This window comes from Molothrus aeneus, chromosome Z (assembly GCF_037042795.1).
Source record: "Molothrus aeneus isolate 106 chromosome Z, BPBGC_Maene_1.0, whole genome shotgun sequence".
Lineage (NCBI taxonomy): Eukaryota > Metazoa > Chordata > Aves > Passeriformes > Icteridae > Molothrus > Molothrus aeneus.
This window is the reverse complement of record NC_089680.1, coordinates 69,307,523-69,323,108: the sequence shown is the minus strand read 5'-3', so window position 1 is coordinate 69,323,108 and position 15,586 is coordinate 69,307,523. Positions and strand designations below refer to the sequence as shown.

At 41.4% G+C, this 15,586-nt stretch overlaps 1 protein-coding gene across 3 annotated transcripts in view; it reads right to left on the bottom strand.

The window, feature by feature from the left end:
- Positions 1 to 15,586, bottom strand: part of ATG10 (autophagy related 10) — a 77,693-nt gene that overhangs the window by 27,342 nt on the left and 34,765 nt on the right. For all 3 annotated transcript variants that reach the window (XR_010785293.1, XM_066569153.1, XM_066569152.1), the window contains exons 4-5: positions 11,977 to 12,103; positions 5,461 to 5,558 (exon numbers count right to left, since the gene is read on the bottom strand). Coding sequence is in view for 2 of the 3 variants with exons in the window: in XM_066569153.1 (XP_066425250.1) it covers positions 5,461 to 5,558; positions 11,977 to 12,103 (225 nt within the window). In the remaining variant the exon portion in view is untranslated. The remainder of the gene's footprint in view (positions 1 to 5,460; positions 5,559 to 11,976; positions 12,104 to 15,586) is intronic.

Genomic DNA, 15,586 nt, shown 5'->3' with positions numbered 1-15,586 from the left:
TCGACTCACTGACCCCAAGTGCCCCAGTGTGACTACTCAGCCCCATCCCTCACCCACCCAGGGGTTCATCCACCAAACCCATGTCTCTCCAACTCAAAGACAAGGATGTCATGTCAGACAGTGTCAAACGCCTTACACAAGTCCTGGTAGATGCCACCAGCTGCACATCTGTCAGCTGCTTATCCATTAAACTTCTGTATTTACTCTATATTTAGTATTAGTTCATTATTTAGTCTTCTCCCTCTATTAAATTAGTTGAACTAGATTATTGTCCATGAAGTCTTACGGGGAAAAGCATGACCAAACTGTAGGGCAGCTGAACATTAATAATCAGTGGCTAAATTAATAATCAGTTTTACAACAAAACCTCCTTGGTAGCTTGTACAATACTATAGCTTGAAACCCCAGGAGTTCAACACATCGTAGAAGGTTTTAGTGGGAAATAAATACCAACCCAGCTTTGCCATCCTCATACCTTCCCCCTGTCAAATAGCTTTCCAGTCTGTACTGGTAAGACTCCCTTTTCTCAGGAAGTTGTACTAATAATTTTCCAAAAATATTAGCAGGGGATCCATAGCAACTGTTGATGCAACTCAAATTCGTTAAGAGCGATCCTAGCAACCTTCTGTTAAGAAATACTGTATACAGCCACCCCCACTTAGCAAAATCCCACAATATGGCAAGAAAGATTTGTGTGTCTAAGAATAGATACCTTACCACATTTTTCAAAATGACTGAGCCGTAATGATTTAAATCCTCCCCATCACATTTTCAGCAAGATGTGCCTCTACAACACTATATCAATGTGTTCTGTTCAGAGTTTTGACTCTTTCTCCTTTTTTAAATCACACTATTAACATCCCTGACATTTTAGAAATAATGTTTATTGATTTTCCTGTTAACACTGCTATAAATTAAGTGATGTAATGGACAGGATTATTGAGGTACTATAAAGAATGTGTCCTCCAGATTCCTAACTCCTGGCTGAAAAAGACTCTGGATTAACTCAGAAATAGGTGAAGTTCTGTGTTGTGATTTCCATAGTTTAGGTTTGGTTGAATACTTTTGATATGACAGAAAGGACATATTAAAACTACCAGCTAAGGATCAAATGACAGAAGAAAACCACCTCATTTAGATGAAACTGAGAAATGAATGGTTGAGAAAAAACAGATGCAAAATTCCTGACCACTCACTACTCAGAAATGTAGGATATAGTCAGTATCAGAATGGTCTGAGTTACTTCATCTGCAGCAACAGTAAATGGCTAAACCAGGAAAATGCTGATTTATTGCTGGCAAATCCAGAACCAAGGTGCCACACATGAAATGTGTCCCCTCCCATGCCTGGGAGCACTTTGGTAGCAGAAGTAATTGCATCTGAACAGTGTTGGTTAAAAGGGAAGGGAGTCGTGTATGGACACATGTGCTCCCCAGCTTCCAGAGCCCTTTGGAATCCTGACTCACAGATTAATTTTTTCAGACTATTTCTGCAGGATCTTCAAGTCACCAAGTTTTGTTCTTGTTTTATGGGGTAGTTTTTCAGCCCCTGAGCCTCCTGCAATAATGCAATTCGATTTCTACCCTTGGATGTTTGGTTTTACATTCCATCACCACTAAGCATTGATTAAGCCTTAGCACATATTCTTGATTGTGTTTACGACTTTGTTTCCTCAGGGGAAGTTCAGCCTTTATGACAACATCACTCTGTTAAAAACAAAACTGCTGCTGATGCTACAGACTGTGATCAGCTTCATTCATCAGCTTACAAAATTCTCTTGCTAGTTTGCTTCCACGCAGGAAAAAAATTAATGGAGGGCATGGATTAGCAGAAGTAACAAAAATCAAAAATGGACTTGGGCACCTGTGTTCTTGAATTAACTACATCAATACTCAGTTTCATCATAGTCTTAGAAACATATTTGTCAGAGTGTTGTCTCTCCCCCCGTTGAAGTCCTTCTGCTTTGTCTACACTTTTATAAATATCCATCCGGGCAAAAAAGTTACAAAGATTCAGTAGTGCCTTCACCCATTTTTTTTTTTTCAATCCCTTATTCCACTATTATTACATTTCAGAAGGTGCTCGAGAAATCAGTGGGCCTCAGTTTACCTCCGAGTAGATGACTGTATCCATCACTCCAGCATCATTCCACGCTCTGTGGAAAATACCTGGATGTGAAGGCTACACCAGTGTCCTGGATCTTGATGGAGGCACTTCCAAACAGGTGTGAAGCCCTCAGCCACAGGAGCATGAAAATTCATGCCCTGACAATGCCTACCCCATACCCATCCTAGCAATAAAAGCCTTTCAGTCTTGCATTTCCGACTCCACGGAGAACACCCAACCAGGGCCACATGGCCTGAAGTTCTGGCTATAACCACAGAGTCACCCTCTGCTGCTTCACATCTCCCACCCATCTTCAGAGAGGTTTCCAAAATGATAAAACGTCAAATGCAGCCTCTACAAATTAACTCAGGATTAGTTATCTGTTGTTTGTTTGGTTTTTTTTAATTCCTGGTTCTTACACCACACACTACCATGTGACAATATATGTTCTCGTTCATATTTGGGAAGATTCACCTCACCATTTAGTATTTGACCACGGCACTTTTGGGCTGCTGCCTTCTTAAATGGGACATTACACCTGCTATTTATTATTTTTATTACACACAAAGGGCCAAATAAGTTTGAGCTGTTTAGGCAGTACCACTATGTACTTGTGTATGCTATCTTATAAATAACTACTATAAATATTATACATCATACATATAATATATGTTTATATGGTATTTAAATTACTAATATAAATAAATAATACTAAAAAGCACCCATCAAGTTACAAGTAAACAATTCAGGAGATGGGGCTGCAGTATCTGTAATTCCAGTTCTGAATCCTCCTAAAAAGAAGCTGAAAATCACAGTTGGCAACATTTCTGGAAGGCAACACTAATCCATAAATACTCCTTAATTTTCCTGTCATTGCAGAATTAAGCCACTTCCAGCTCACACAGATCCTACCAGGTGTGCTAAATTGATGTCATTATAAGTCATCAGGAAATACCCACAGAGACCTGTAGCAACATTTGGAAGTTTTGTTAAACAGCTGTGTGTTCTAATTGATTTGTATTATTTAAAACAGCTAAAGCAAGTTATCGCCGGATGTAGAGAAGGGATGACTGAAGACCCCAGGGAGATTTAACTCACAAGAAAGCCAATCACAGGAACTTCATCTGAGCATTTTAAGATTATTACTAGAGGAAGTGCAATTAAATCATCACCATTTATCAATTATCATTATAAAATACTATGCAACCTTATCATGTTAATTTATTTATGAGAAGGTAACTAGTTGACTTCTGCTTTTTGCAGTAATCTAGTCAGGAAAAATATTTCAGGATGCTTTCTCTGGAAATGAGCATAGCTTTCCACCATCATCAAAAGTAACTATAAAAATCAAATTTTTAACTAAAATTTGCAAATGTCAAATATCTCCACTCTTTGCAGTTTGTCTCAGTTCCTGAGATGTATTTCATTATAGATGTATTCTACCACAGGGAGTATACACCAAAATACAGTTGTATCAGAAATGTGCACAAGTCTGGCACCCTCATTTCATAAAATCTATGGGAAAAAAAGTCCCAAAAAGTCAGTAAGCCTTTCTTTTTTTGGCCAATCACAGTGCAGATCAGCTCTAGTTAAAAGTTAAGTAACATGCACGTTACCCTTGGCAAACTCAATTTTCATTCCCAGTGGTGGAGAGCTTGTAGCATCTAAAATTTGTATCTCTTTTGGATTAAAATCCTAAACCACTTTTTACTCTGCTGCTCATGTGCACTGAGTGCTCAAGCCTGATTTGATGAGTTTGCCCAGTGACTTGCATTGTAGGATCTGTGTCCCTGCAGGCAAAGCCTAACCCACATAACAAAATGGGTCAGCAGAAAAGCAGCAAGGCAAGACAAAACTCCGTATTTCAGTTCAGAACCCTGATTCATTTGACAGAGGAAAGCAGTTTTTTTCTTGTAGACCTGACTCTTGCTTTGATCTGAGGCTTGCAGGCTAGTTTTCATTATCTTCCATAATCTCCTTATTTCACAGAAAGTCACATTTTGCAGCTGTTAACTCTGCTAATTTCTCCAAAATGTTCTTCCTGTGTTTGTCAGTGTACTCACAGCTGACTGTACCACCTCTGGAGAGTGTCCCAGAATCACATTCAGCACTCCACGCATTCTGCCACCCAAAACTCCTGTTTCTGCAGGAATTTGTGTGTAAGTATCCCACACACACCTCCAGTTATTAGATGCAGGACAGCTTTTACTTTGCTGTCCCTTAAGAAGCAAAAATAATCCCTGTGTAGGAGTGACCTGAATTTCCTTTTGGCTTCCACAACTCTGATTTCACACATCCCAAACATCCCGTTTATGCTTTATTCTCAGTAGTGTTGCATTATTACATTAAGTTATTAAAACCCAGTTTCCTCATCTTCATTCACAGACAAGCCGGGTAATTAACGCTTCATGTGAAAAGTGTGTATTGTAAGAACCTGCCGGCTCACAACTGGAATTCACACATGCACAGCAATCACCAGAACACCCATGGCTTGGTAGCTTCTCAGGAAGCTGTTATAAGATAAATAATAATCTGTGGCTGCAAAAAACCAGAATTCTGCTTGGGTTCCCATGGCTGAGCACCATCTACAAACAGGCATCCTGTAATTAAACTGGGTTATTTGAATTAAGGGAGCACCTGTAGGACCTGGTGGATGTCACATCCTTGTCATGCTGCTGTGGCAGGAGACCTGAGTGCCTGGAAACAACTGGAATAAAAAAGTCAAGGAGGGGAAGGGGAGGGAGAAAAGACACATTAGTATCTTGGTCTGATGGGGAAAAAAGTCACACCTGGAGAGTCTCAATTCTTTGTCAGATTTGTTCATGAGACCTGGAGCAAAGGGAAGACACCAGAACAAACCAGCTCAGCTCTGAGCTATTAGACACCACCAGCTTATTTCAGGATAGGAAACCAATTTTCCCTTGTTCAATCCTGAAGACTGCAAGTCTATTTAAAACTGAAAATTACACACAGTCTTTTTTGGTAATTTGATTACCAGACAATCTGAGAAATGTTACACCGATATGTTTTATTTACATAAACAAGTCTGCTTTTGTATTTACCCAAATTCACGATTACTCAGAAACTGCCTGAATTTTTGAGGGCTGGCTTTGGAGAAGTATTTTAAATGTGAGATACTGTCAAAGCAAGCCTTAAATGGTGAACACTTATATATCCTTCAAAATCCAGGACTGAAACTATTGCTGGTAAATGGTTCAGCACGACATGATATAGACATATATATTTTTTTATTGTTTTATTTTTTTCCCTTCTGTGCAAGAGAGGAATAAGACCACTGAGGATCCAGGCATATATTTCATTCCCCCGTTTCATGAAGGACCAGAGGATTCTCACCTGCTGTGTAATAGTGTCCCAGGGCCCCTCCTGCAGACGAGCCTGGTAGGATGCATGAACACTTCCCCATATTTCATCCAGAGTTAAAGGCCTTCCATCTGGGGGAAAAAACAACCACCTTTAGCCAAAGCTCTTAGGCGTGCTGTGTCTTTAATACAGAACAGCAGAATTGAAACTGAAAACTGTTCCAATCCTGGCTGAAGGTGCACACAGAACCACCCTAAATTCCCTGTTTGGTTTTCTTCTCTGCCACCTGAGAGTAACAACTCACTGTGCTGATTGTAAGGGGTGAAGTGTAACTGGTTTTGTAAAACAAAGCTTTGGTGAGGTGGATTTAAAACCACAAAATAACATCATGAAGAATCACCTACTGTAAATATATGCAACTCATAGTGAGAGAGTGAAGAAAATCTAAGGAACAAAATTGTGCAGATAAAAGTTTACTGCATTTTCGTGCGTCCACAACGTTTTCTTGAGCTGCATTTATGTAGCTTTACTTCATCAGGTTTTTAGCTGTGATGCTAGAATTATGCCAAGATATTAGTGTCAACCACTTAGAAAATAAGCATGTCTATTTTTAATGATTATTTGCTTATGGCAAACGGAGTATTTGATAGACTTTCAATAAGTAGCTTCATCTTGGCATTTATCAGATGTCAGAAACCATCATCCTCTGACAATCAGTTTTATTCTACTGACATTTGTATGTCTGTAAAACAAAAAAGATTTATTCACACAATTAATATTTGAATGCCATGTTTAGACAGAAGTTCAAACCAGCTGCCTACAGCCTCTGTTTTATTTCCTGCACATATTTATAAAAAAAACCCCAGAAGTTCTGAACTTATATAAGCACCATATAGCAGAATCACATGGCAATTGAAGTTTTTGAGGGGGTAACAGCATATTAATCAGTTTTTCCATGCTATCCTCATGAAGGTAAGACCTGTTAGACCATCACATCCACTGCTTTGAGATGACAGATACCAGAGTTGTGCTGCGGACAGTCTAATATTCATGAAGAAATTTGCTACAACAGCATAAATTTATTTCAGAAGGATGTATTCACACTCAGATCACCTGTGTGGAGGTGATATGAAATGCCATGCATATCTGCAATTTTGTTCTCAGCAGAGAAAGCCCAAGTGTAAAATCTACAGTAACACGTGTTCTAGTGCAACATCTGATTTGCCACTCTAGATGTGCTCTGTACACCTTTCTCTGAGAATTTTTATAGTAACACTGAGCAGATTCACATACACATGCAACGGATTACTCTGACTCTGTTAGTCCCATTTTTATAAATGATCAGAAGTTACTGAAATATTAACCATGTTTTAGTTAAAAACAAGTTTTGTTCTTTACCACATGGCGAATTCATTCTATTCACAAGTTTGGACTGGCTCTAAGCACAGATCTGTATTCTTTGGGCTCTCTTACCCCCTTTTTCCCCCTTCTCACATGTTTAGCAGCCCTGCTACACATTCTTACAACCACTGAGACCTCAAACATCCAGCTGGTCTGACAGAGCAGGCAGTAATTGTTGCTGCTGGCAACAAGGGCCCACTGTGGCACCTGCTGAGCCAAGCAGCCTCTTGCCTTCGTGCCTCTTTTCTTCCCTGGGATGGAGCTGAGCTGGGAAGTTCAGCCAGAACCTGAAGGACACAGCAGCACCAAGCCAGGAGAAGGGGCAGGAGAGGAAGGTGAAGGCTCCAGATTCACCCACCCATGCATTTATTTAGTCACCATCCAGCCACAAGGACACAGCTTGCTGTGCGTCCCAAGGCTTATCCCAGGTTCAGCTGGGATGGTTTTATTATTTACACTGTTTAGGCTACAGCAAACTTTTTGAGAAAAGCTTCTTGACTGCCCAGCTGGGGTTAACTCAATCACATCCCCACAAATGAGAGATAGTTGAAGGCAGAATACTGAGTGCCCTCTCATAGCAGCAAGGTGAGGCTGTCAGACCACACAGGAGCTGCATTCTCAGCTGGACCTTAATTTCTGCCAAGAGCAGAAATTCTTTAGGCAGACAAAACTCCGTATTTATTTTCAGAGAAATTTTTCAGACTTCCCAAGTCACTGTATTCTATTTTCTTTATGTGTAGTGAGGGCTTTTAGTAATTTCAGAGATTCCCAATTAAAAGCTTTTAACAATTTCTAAGATTTTCATTTAAAGGTTATTTGACGCTTTGGGTGAAAGAGTGCACAAATTGTTTTGAGGCTTCATTCTGATGTATTTTATAGAGAAACAATATTAAAAACCACTACCAAATGAGAAAAAAAAAAGCTCGTGCAGCTTAAGAGAATATATGATCACAGAAATTATTCAATTTCAGTTATGTCCAAAGCCACAATTAAACCAGTTCTTACAGGATATGGTCTTTAGAGCAGCCGTGTTTCTGAGAAAGGACACGGTGGTTACATGTTTTTGAGCTCAGGAAGTAAATCTGTATTCTGGAAAGCACTTCAGTCGGGCCCAGTGTGGTTGTGAATACAGAAAGTCATGCCTTCAGGGTTGGAGGAAGTTGCCCTATCTCAGAAGCTCCCTCTCTCTAACCACTGATTAGCATGGTTTTTATTGGCAGGGATTTAGCTGCCACTGAGCTGAGAGAGTGTTTTGAGCAGGTCAGCCTGAAAACCTCATTCCTTTTCTCTTCTCTAGAGGAGTGAGGGTGCAGTCCTTGTTGACTCCCATTAGTCCTGCTCTTTCTTTTCAGTGTTTAGCCAGCTTTCCTGCTGCTCCCTCTGCCTTTGCAGGAGAAAGGAGAAGTGTGAGACGAGCCATTATTTTCCCTACACACGGGGTGATTCCTGAATGGTGCCTGTGCTCACCTGTGCTGCTGATGCCTCACTGTGGGCTTTCTAATGTATGGCAAGAGGGTTCTGAATGCCTGGCTTCAGATGGGGATGGTTCAGGAAAAGACTGAAGCTCCTTGACATCTTAAAGAGTAGGAAAAGAGGAAAATACTCTGCTGATTAAAGAAAGCTTACTGGACCTAGCTCAGCCCATCTGGCTGATGCCAGCATTGAAGGGGAAGGATAATTGCCTACACCATCTGTCTCCAAGAGGGCTAATTGCTGACATCAGATATCAGCAGGGGTTCATGCATTTCTTCAACTACCTATTTGGTAGTCTCAGAAGCCAGGGGAAGAAAGAAGGGCTCAGTTTCTGGATGGTATGGCAGGCACACAGCTGATTTTGGAGAAATTAGCCTCTGCCCTGAGCTCCTGACACTTGACTGTGACTTCAGCAAGTCTGAAATTAGGAATAAATACCACGTGGCCAGTATCATGAGGCAGTGAAAAATGTTTCTTATGTATATACACACTGCCTAAAAATATCTTCTTGTACCCTATAATGTTCCCAAACACCTTTCCAGACAGTCTCATCATGCTTAATCACTATTTTCAACTGAAGTATTTGTCCTTGCACAGAACAAGATCTTCCCTGTAAATCCATCCCCTGAGATTACCAGAAAGTTTAGATGTCTCTCAAAATGTTTTAGTTCTGTTGCAATCAAAATTTCAAACCTTACCTTCCACCACCTTATGTAGCAAACTTCATCTCACAAGCAACAAAAAAAGGTCAAAAGACGAGTTAAAGAAAGCAAGTTATTTAATCCAATTGAGACAGCAAGGGCAAGGATATAATGCAACTTTTTTTCCCTTCTGCAGAAGAAGTGATCTGAAATGCCTGAACATCAGTTCTAGCAGAGAGGAGTGAGAACTGGATGTCTTCACTGGCACAAGCTCCTGAGGATGCCAACCAAGCTGGAGACCACAGGAAAATCCCCCCAGCAACTCCACGGGGAGCCTTTTTCCTAGGAGGGGCTGAGAGACCAGGTGAATGGAAGCTGCACTCACATGCAGCAGGAGAAAGGCAGGATTTCATTGATTTCAACATTCTAGAGAAGTTTGTAAAGCGTCTGCTGGAGTGCAGATTTGGACAGGCTGGCATCAGCTGCTGTTGTACAAAGGGAGGAGGTGAATGCTGCAGAAGCCCCAGCCAGGCTGAACAGAGGAATCATTGTTTCCCAGGTGTGATGGGCATTGCAGGCACTGCCAGGGAGGGAGCAGAGCTCTGAATTCCAGCTCTGTGCCCCGTGCTGGGGCAGGCAAGACGGGGCAGGGCTGTGGAACCACTGGAAGAATCCCAGCTCACCTCCAGCTCCCGAAGCCAGCTCTAATTAGCACGGGGATCAGTATGGGCAGGATCCCAGGGGAACCAGGAGCAGCTCACAGGAGACTTGTGAGGAACCCCTCCTCTTACCGAGTCTACAAACAATGGTAGGAATTCAGACTGGGAAACTGAGGTAAGTCTTGGGGAGATTGTTCCTTGATTAGTGCAAGTGAGCAACGCAGTGAGCATTGCTGATTGTCTGACAAACAAAGTGAGGAGCCCATCGCATGGACTGTTACCTCAACAGGAAAAAATCTCAGGGCATCTCCCAGAGTTTTCCTCACAGCAGGTTTGGGACAAGACAAAGGATACTCTGCTCAGGTATCTCAAGTGATTGTGTGCCAACTGTACATTTCCAAAAATCCCACTTTGGGACCTTCAGACAGCACAGCACAGGCAGACCAACAACGTGCACGGAAGACAGAATTCTTCATTTTCAAAAGTAAGCTGCCCATAATTAAAATCAGAGAATACCAGCTGGTAACACTGTAGGAAACACACTTACTGCCAGCATTTAGTATCCTGCTCCCTTCAAGAGTCAGATATTGTTATAATGTAAAAGAGAATGCAAAATGCTGAAGAGAACCCAGGTGACCTTCGGAAGCATCTAAAAAAAGCCCTTGTTTTCCATTGTGAAAGGTTCCCAAGAAGTGTTTTAAAGGATAATTGTACTTGTAGGAGCAATTACAGTTCTGTACTGCAAGGGGAGCTGTTGGCACATAATACCATGATTGTGCATTAGATCATCCACTGGCTCCTGTAATATCCACTTCCAGCTATAAGGAGTCATGTTTCAACACCTCCGATTCCCTGGTGCTGACAAGCTAAACAACTTGTTTTGTCTCTGTGAGCTCTTCTCTGGTGATTAACTGCTTATGGTGAATACTAATTACATGGAAGTACAGTACAGTAGAGATACTGTCCTACTTCCTCTACCTGCACCATCTCCGTCCTCTTCTGTAGAGACACTGCACTATAAATTCAGCAAAAATCCAGAAGATGACATTTTTCAGGACCACAAATAGGCTAACCCGTCTCTCACAGCAAAACTACCTTCATCTTCCTGTCTGCACAATAAGTTCAAAGGCAAAGCACTGCACGTTTGTGAATGCCTGTAATAATGCTGGAAATAAATTTGCAACAGGATGTTTGCAAATGAGTTTTGGTGGTAAAGGCAGAGCAATGTCCCCAGTTCCCCATGTCCCACTCTGAAAATTTACCCCAAATTATCCATTCCTGAAACTGCACCTCAGACTAAAATCTTTCCACCAGGGAGCCTAAGAGAATTTGTTCTTCAATTTTGAATCTGAAGTGCTTTTTGAAACGCTAACACTGCAAAATTAGAAACCATTAAACAATATAAGGCAGAGAGTGATTAAATCTACCAAACACATTCAAAGCAGCTTAAGCTACTTTTTAATTAAAAAGGAAAAGATATCACTGGCAACATTCAGACATCTTTATCTAGATAAAGTTAAGATATTATTCAAAACACCGAAGATGCTGATCACAGAATCGTTTAGATTGGAAAAGAGCTCTAAAATGACCGAGTCCAAGCCTTAACAGCCATGGCTCACCACTCAACATTGTCCCCAAGTGCCACAAGCTGGTCCTGCTGGTCCCACCACTGCAGGCACAAGCCAGGTGCCCCTGGAGCAGAGGTACACAGGCTTGGGGCACAGAACACAGCCAGTGCTGCAGTGTGATCACTCCGTGCCTGCTGATTAAGGGAGTGACACCAACAGTGGCCTCCCTGGGAGGCTGAGTGTCCCTCCTTCCTCCCCTGACAGGGTGGGGGCTGAAATCACAGTGGCTGCAGCCACAGAGCTGTGGGTAGCAAGATGCACATACCAGGGAGGGGACAGGATCAGACTGTTTCAAGAGCCAGCTTCAATACAAAACAAAAAGTCAATATCCTATCGGTATTATTTTATTTTCCCCTAAGCAGCAAATTTAAACAGAAAACAGCATAAAAGACACGTTTAGACCCCAGCCTTGTGGCTCAAGCACTGTGGTTATGTCTCCACTGATTGCCCAGTCCAGTTTAAATCTGCAGCACTAAGTTTTTGTAGTCATTTCAAGAGAAGAACAAGAAAAATGACCAGCAGTTTCAGTCAACCACAGGCAAGATGCCAGGAGCCAAAGATCAGCCTCCCTCAGGCTGAGATGATATCATCTCCTCCACGGTCCTGGAGCTCTGAGTCCAGAGCACTGAAAAACCCTCTGGTGAGCAGCCTCACCTCTTGGTTCCTTATTACATCCCTTCCTCAGCTTAAAAGACAAGACTCCCAACATCCAGTGCACGCAGCACGTGGGGCGCGTGCTGGCCTTACCCAAGCAGCAGGCTCTGAAATACAGCACGGGCACTTGGTAGCTGCTGGAGTAGAGGACGTGGTACTCATAGCGAACCACTTCTTCCGCGCTGCACACCCCGGCGGCCTGGCAGTCGTCCGAGGGCTCCTGCAACGACACACGAGGCCACAGCAGCACGTCAGCCTCTGCTGCTGTGCCCGGGGAAACTGCCACGGGCCCAGTGGATGCGCACAGCAGAAACGATGGCAACCGGCCCTTTCACCGCGCTGCTCGTGCAAACTCACTGGGGAATTTTTCAACGCTAGCAGGAAAATCAGAGAGGTCTGAAACCTACGGACATCTTACGCACTCCCTTCCACAAACTAATCTGCAAGCCCTTCCAGAATTGAGATCTTTCTAAGCTGCTCTCTCTAAAATCTTCATGGCACAGGAACTGGCACAATAAGGGGACTACAGCTGTACCTGTCCTCATTACATTCAGTATAGACCATTTTAGAAGTGTATCCTTAAATAATCCGGTTTTGCTTGCCAAAAGACAAATCAAATGTATCCACCAAAAATCCTCTGATCTACTTTCTTTAAAGGCTTTTTGCCAGGAGTTGCTTTTGCTAATAATATAAAATATATCATCTAATGTAATTATAATAATAACACAAAATGTAATAATAAAACTGAGAACGTTTTTTCCCCCCCGTTAGTGTATATTCCAGGTGTAAAGTACTAAAGTTTATGGTAGATTTGAAACAAATCAAAATAGATGAAACTAATTGCATTGAGATATACCACAGCTGCAGCACGAATTTCACAACATTTCAAATTAATATTCCAACAGTGCTAAGCACACAGTTGTTTGGACTTTTCTAAAAGCTGTCATAATTCAATGTCTCTAAAAATGTAACCATTAAATTAATAATGCCATTAAGATTAAACACAAGAACAAACTTTCCAAGAAGACACTCTGGGTGTGGACTTGTTCAGTGCTCAAACCCCCAAATTTACATGCATGAACTAAGCAACCATAATGCCCCACAGGTTGGGTGTGCATTTCATGACTTGGCTATTACCAAGCAACCCTGAATATTGGCTTATGGTATCTGTCCAAGCAAAACAGAAAAAGACTGAGCAGAAAAGAAGAACCAGCATCCTCTGAACACTATGTTCATACAACACACCAGAAATTTAAAGCTATTTTGCATTTTTATCTGACATCCTTTATCAAGTCAGCAATGGATGAATCGATATATGAAAAAAATATAACAGCAGATAAACTTTAACAGTAACGACACCCAAGATATTTTCAGGTTTTATTCCTGATGTGACTTTCCCCAGATTTAGTGAATTAGGCACCCAGATGCTGCTGAGGCAGAGGGACAGAAATCCACAAGTGAAAGCCCAGACCTTGGGAAGCTGCAGACCAAGGAACTGCCCAAACATTTCTGGACACAAAATGAGAAGAAGATCACAGATGGCCACGGAGCAGAGGTTCCCTGGTAAATCCCAGATGCCTGCAGGGACATGGTTCGTTTTTGCTTATGGGGAAACAAGTGCCTAAAGCACTGAATGGGACTGTTTGAAAACATGCTCTCTGGGTTAACTTAGTTTTAAAAACTGTATGTGAAGAAGACAACCTGCCAGAAGGACAGTGTTGATTGCTGTTCCTGATGTTACAGGCCAGATAAAGACAGGTATGATGTTCCCAGCTCCCACATACATGAGTGGAAGACCAAGAAGGGATGTTCTTTTCCTCCTCACACAACTCATACCCAGTGGTTATATGTAAAATACAGCTTAAAAAAAAATAATTCTTCTCTCTATAACACTGAACCTTCTTTAAAATTGATTAATGCTTCAGTAAGAATAGCAAAAGAGACCAGCCTGCGGGAAAAGAAAACAAAAAACCAAACCCAGGTACAGTTAGGGTGGGGAAGAGAAGGATTCTGTGCTCAGAACTGAGCCTACATGGTGCTTCTCAGGCATTAATGTTTCATCAGATACCACGGCCTTGCCTCCTGCTTAGTCACCAGCTTACCCTGCCCTAAAAGATACTTCTGGAAACAGCAACACTACCTGTTCCTATGTTAAATACCCCTGTTCTAGAAAATAGACTGTCTGCATACACTGCATTTTGTATATCATGGTAAAATGACTAATTTGTGACTATTTTAGATCTGCACACAAAGGCAAATGGCTGAATCCTTCTCAGGGCTACTCTAATCCCCCTTCCTCTCAGGAAACAGCAATTTCACGTTTTCTGATTTAAAAAGACACATCACTGATGTGCAATCGTGCTCTTTACAGTCTCTGCAAGTACAGCCCACAGTATTTTTGCAGGCAAAGTACATTTTGTAGCCTACAAGTTTCGATGGTATCTCTTGTAGCTGATGAGATGAACTTTGCTGATGAGATGAATAAAACGAGTGCAGTCATTTCAGGTGATCTTTGAAACAGCTAAAAATCTACAAATGGGTCACTAGAACCAAGGAGCCTCAGACAGTTTTATATCAGCCCACAAGACCTCATTTTCACTCTTTAACCAGTACTGATAAAGCCATACATACAAAACACAGGTGTAACTTATTTTTAAAAAGCAAAACTGACACTTTATTTTTACATATGTCATGACAGCCTATTTTAAGTCTTTCTCTGAATAATTGTTCTAGGTTTTTTTTTCCTATTTATATTGTTGTTCTGACTCTTTTTGACCTAATGCTAAATTTTAGTTACTGCACTGGACAACACTGAAATCAAATTTAAATTTGGATGGTTCTGTAAATACTGCAAAACATTCACATGTACAGACACCACAAAACAAAAGACAAAACACAAACATCAGCCTTAAAAAATGTCATATACAACCCTAACCAAAAAAGGCATTTAAACCAAACTGCAGTCATTAAAAATGATATGAAGAAACTTGTATCTCAAATTTTTTTGTTTCTGATTTTGAAATTTACCTGCATGCCTGCCATGCTTCAAGTTAAAACTGTGAATCCAGGACTGACTGGCTGTTTCCTAAATAAACTGGGAAGCTGTCATCAGGAAGCATCTGCTCCTCTATTGCTCTCAGGTAAAATCACTCCCGTGCTATCATAATGGACTATTGAGCAGATGTTTAAAAGCAATGTATGTATTAGAAAGAAGATAAGCAGCAACTATCTAATTAATTACATTAGTTCCATCATAAATGAATTACCACTGATTTTAATTGATATAAAATTGTCCTCAACCTTTAAGTATCCCCAAAACAAATTAAGTTGATTTGTTCCTTTTAAAATGCTAAATTATTTAAATCAATAGGTAAGAAACATTGCCAGGTGTCATTCTGAAGGCAAAATAACATATTTGTACTATTTCTATTCCTCCTGATGAGGAAGGCAAGTTTAAAACCTGGGGTGACAAGTTAATTTGACAGCAGGGGAGAGTTGATTGTGGTTTTGGGTAGTTCAGTGGCAGCAGGACAGCAGGGAGGTGTGGGTTAAGGTACCTTTGGAGAGAGACCATGAGGGGAAAGGCAAGGCAGACAGGGTAAGCTGGGAAGCTGACAGAATCACCTAAAATAAATGGATTTCCCTACTGACACCAAACATTTTCCTATCTCCACCTCACCTTCAGAGGCCCACTGGGCCAGAC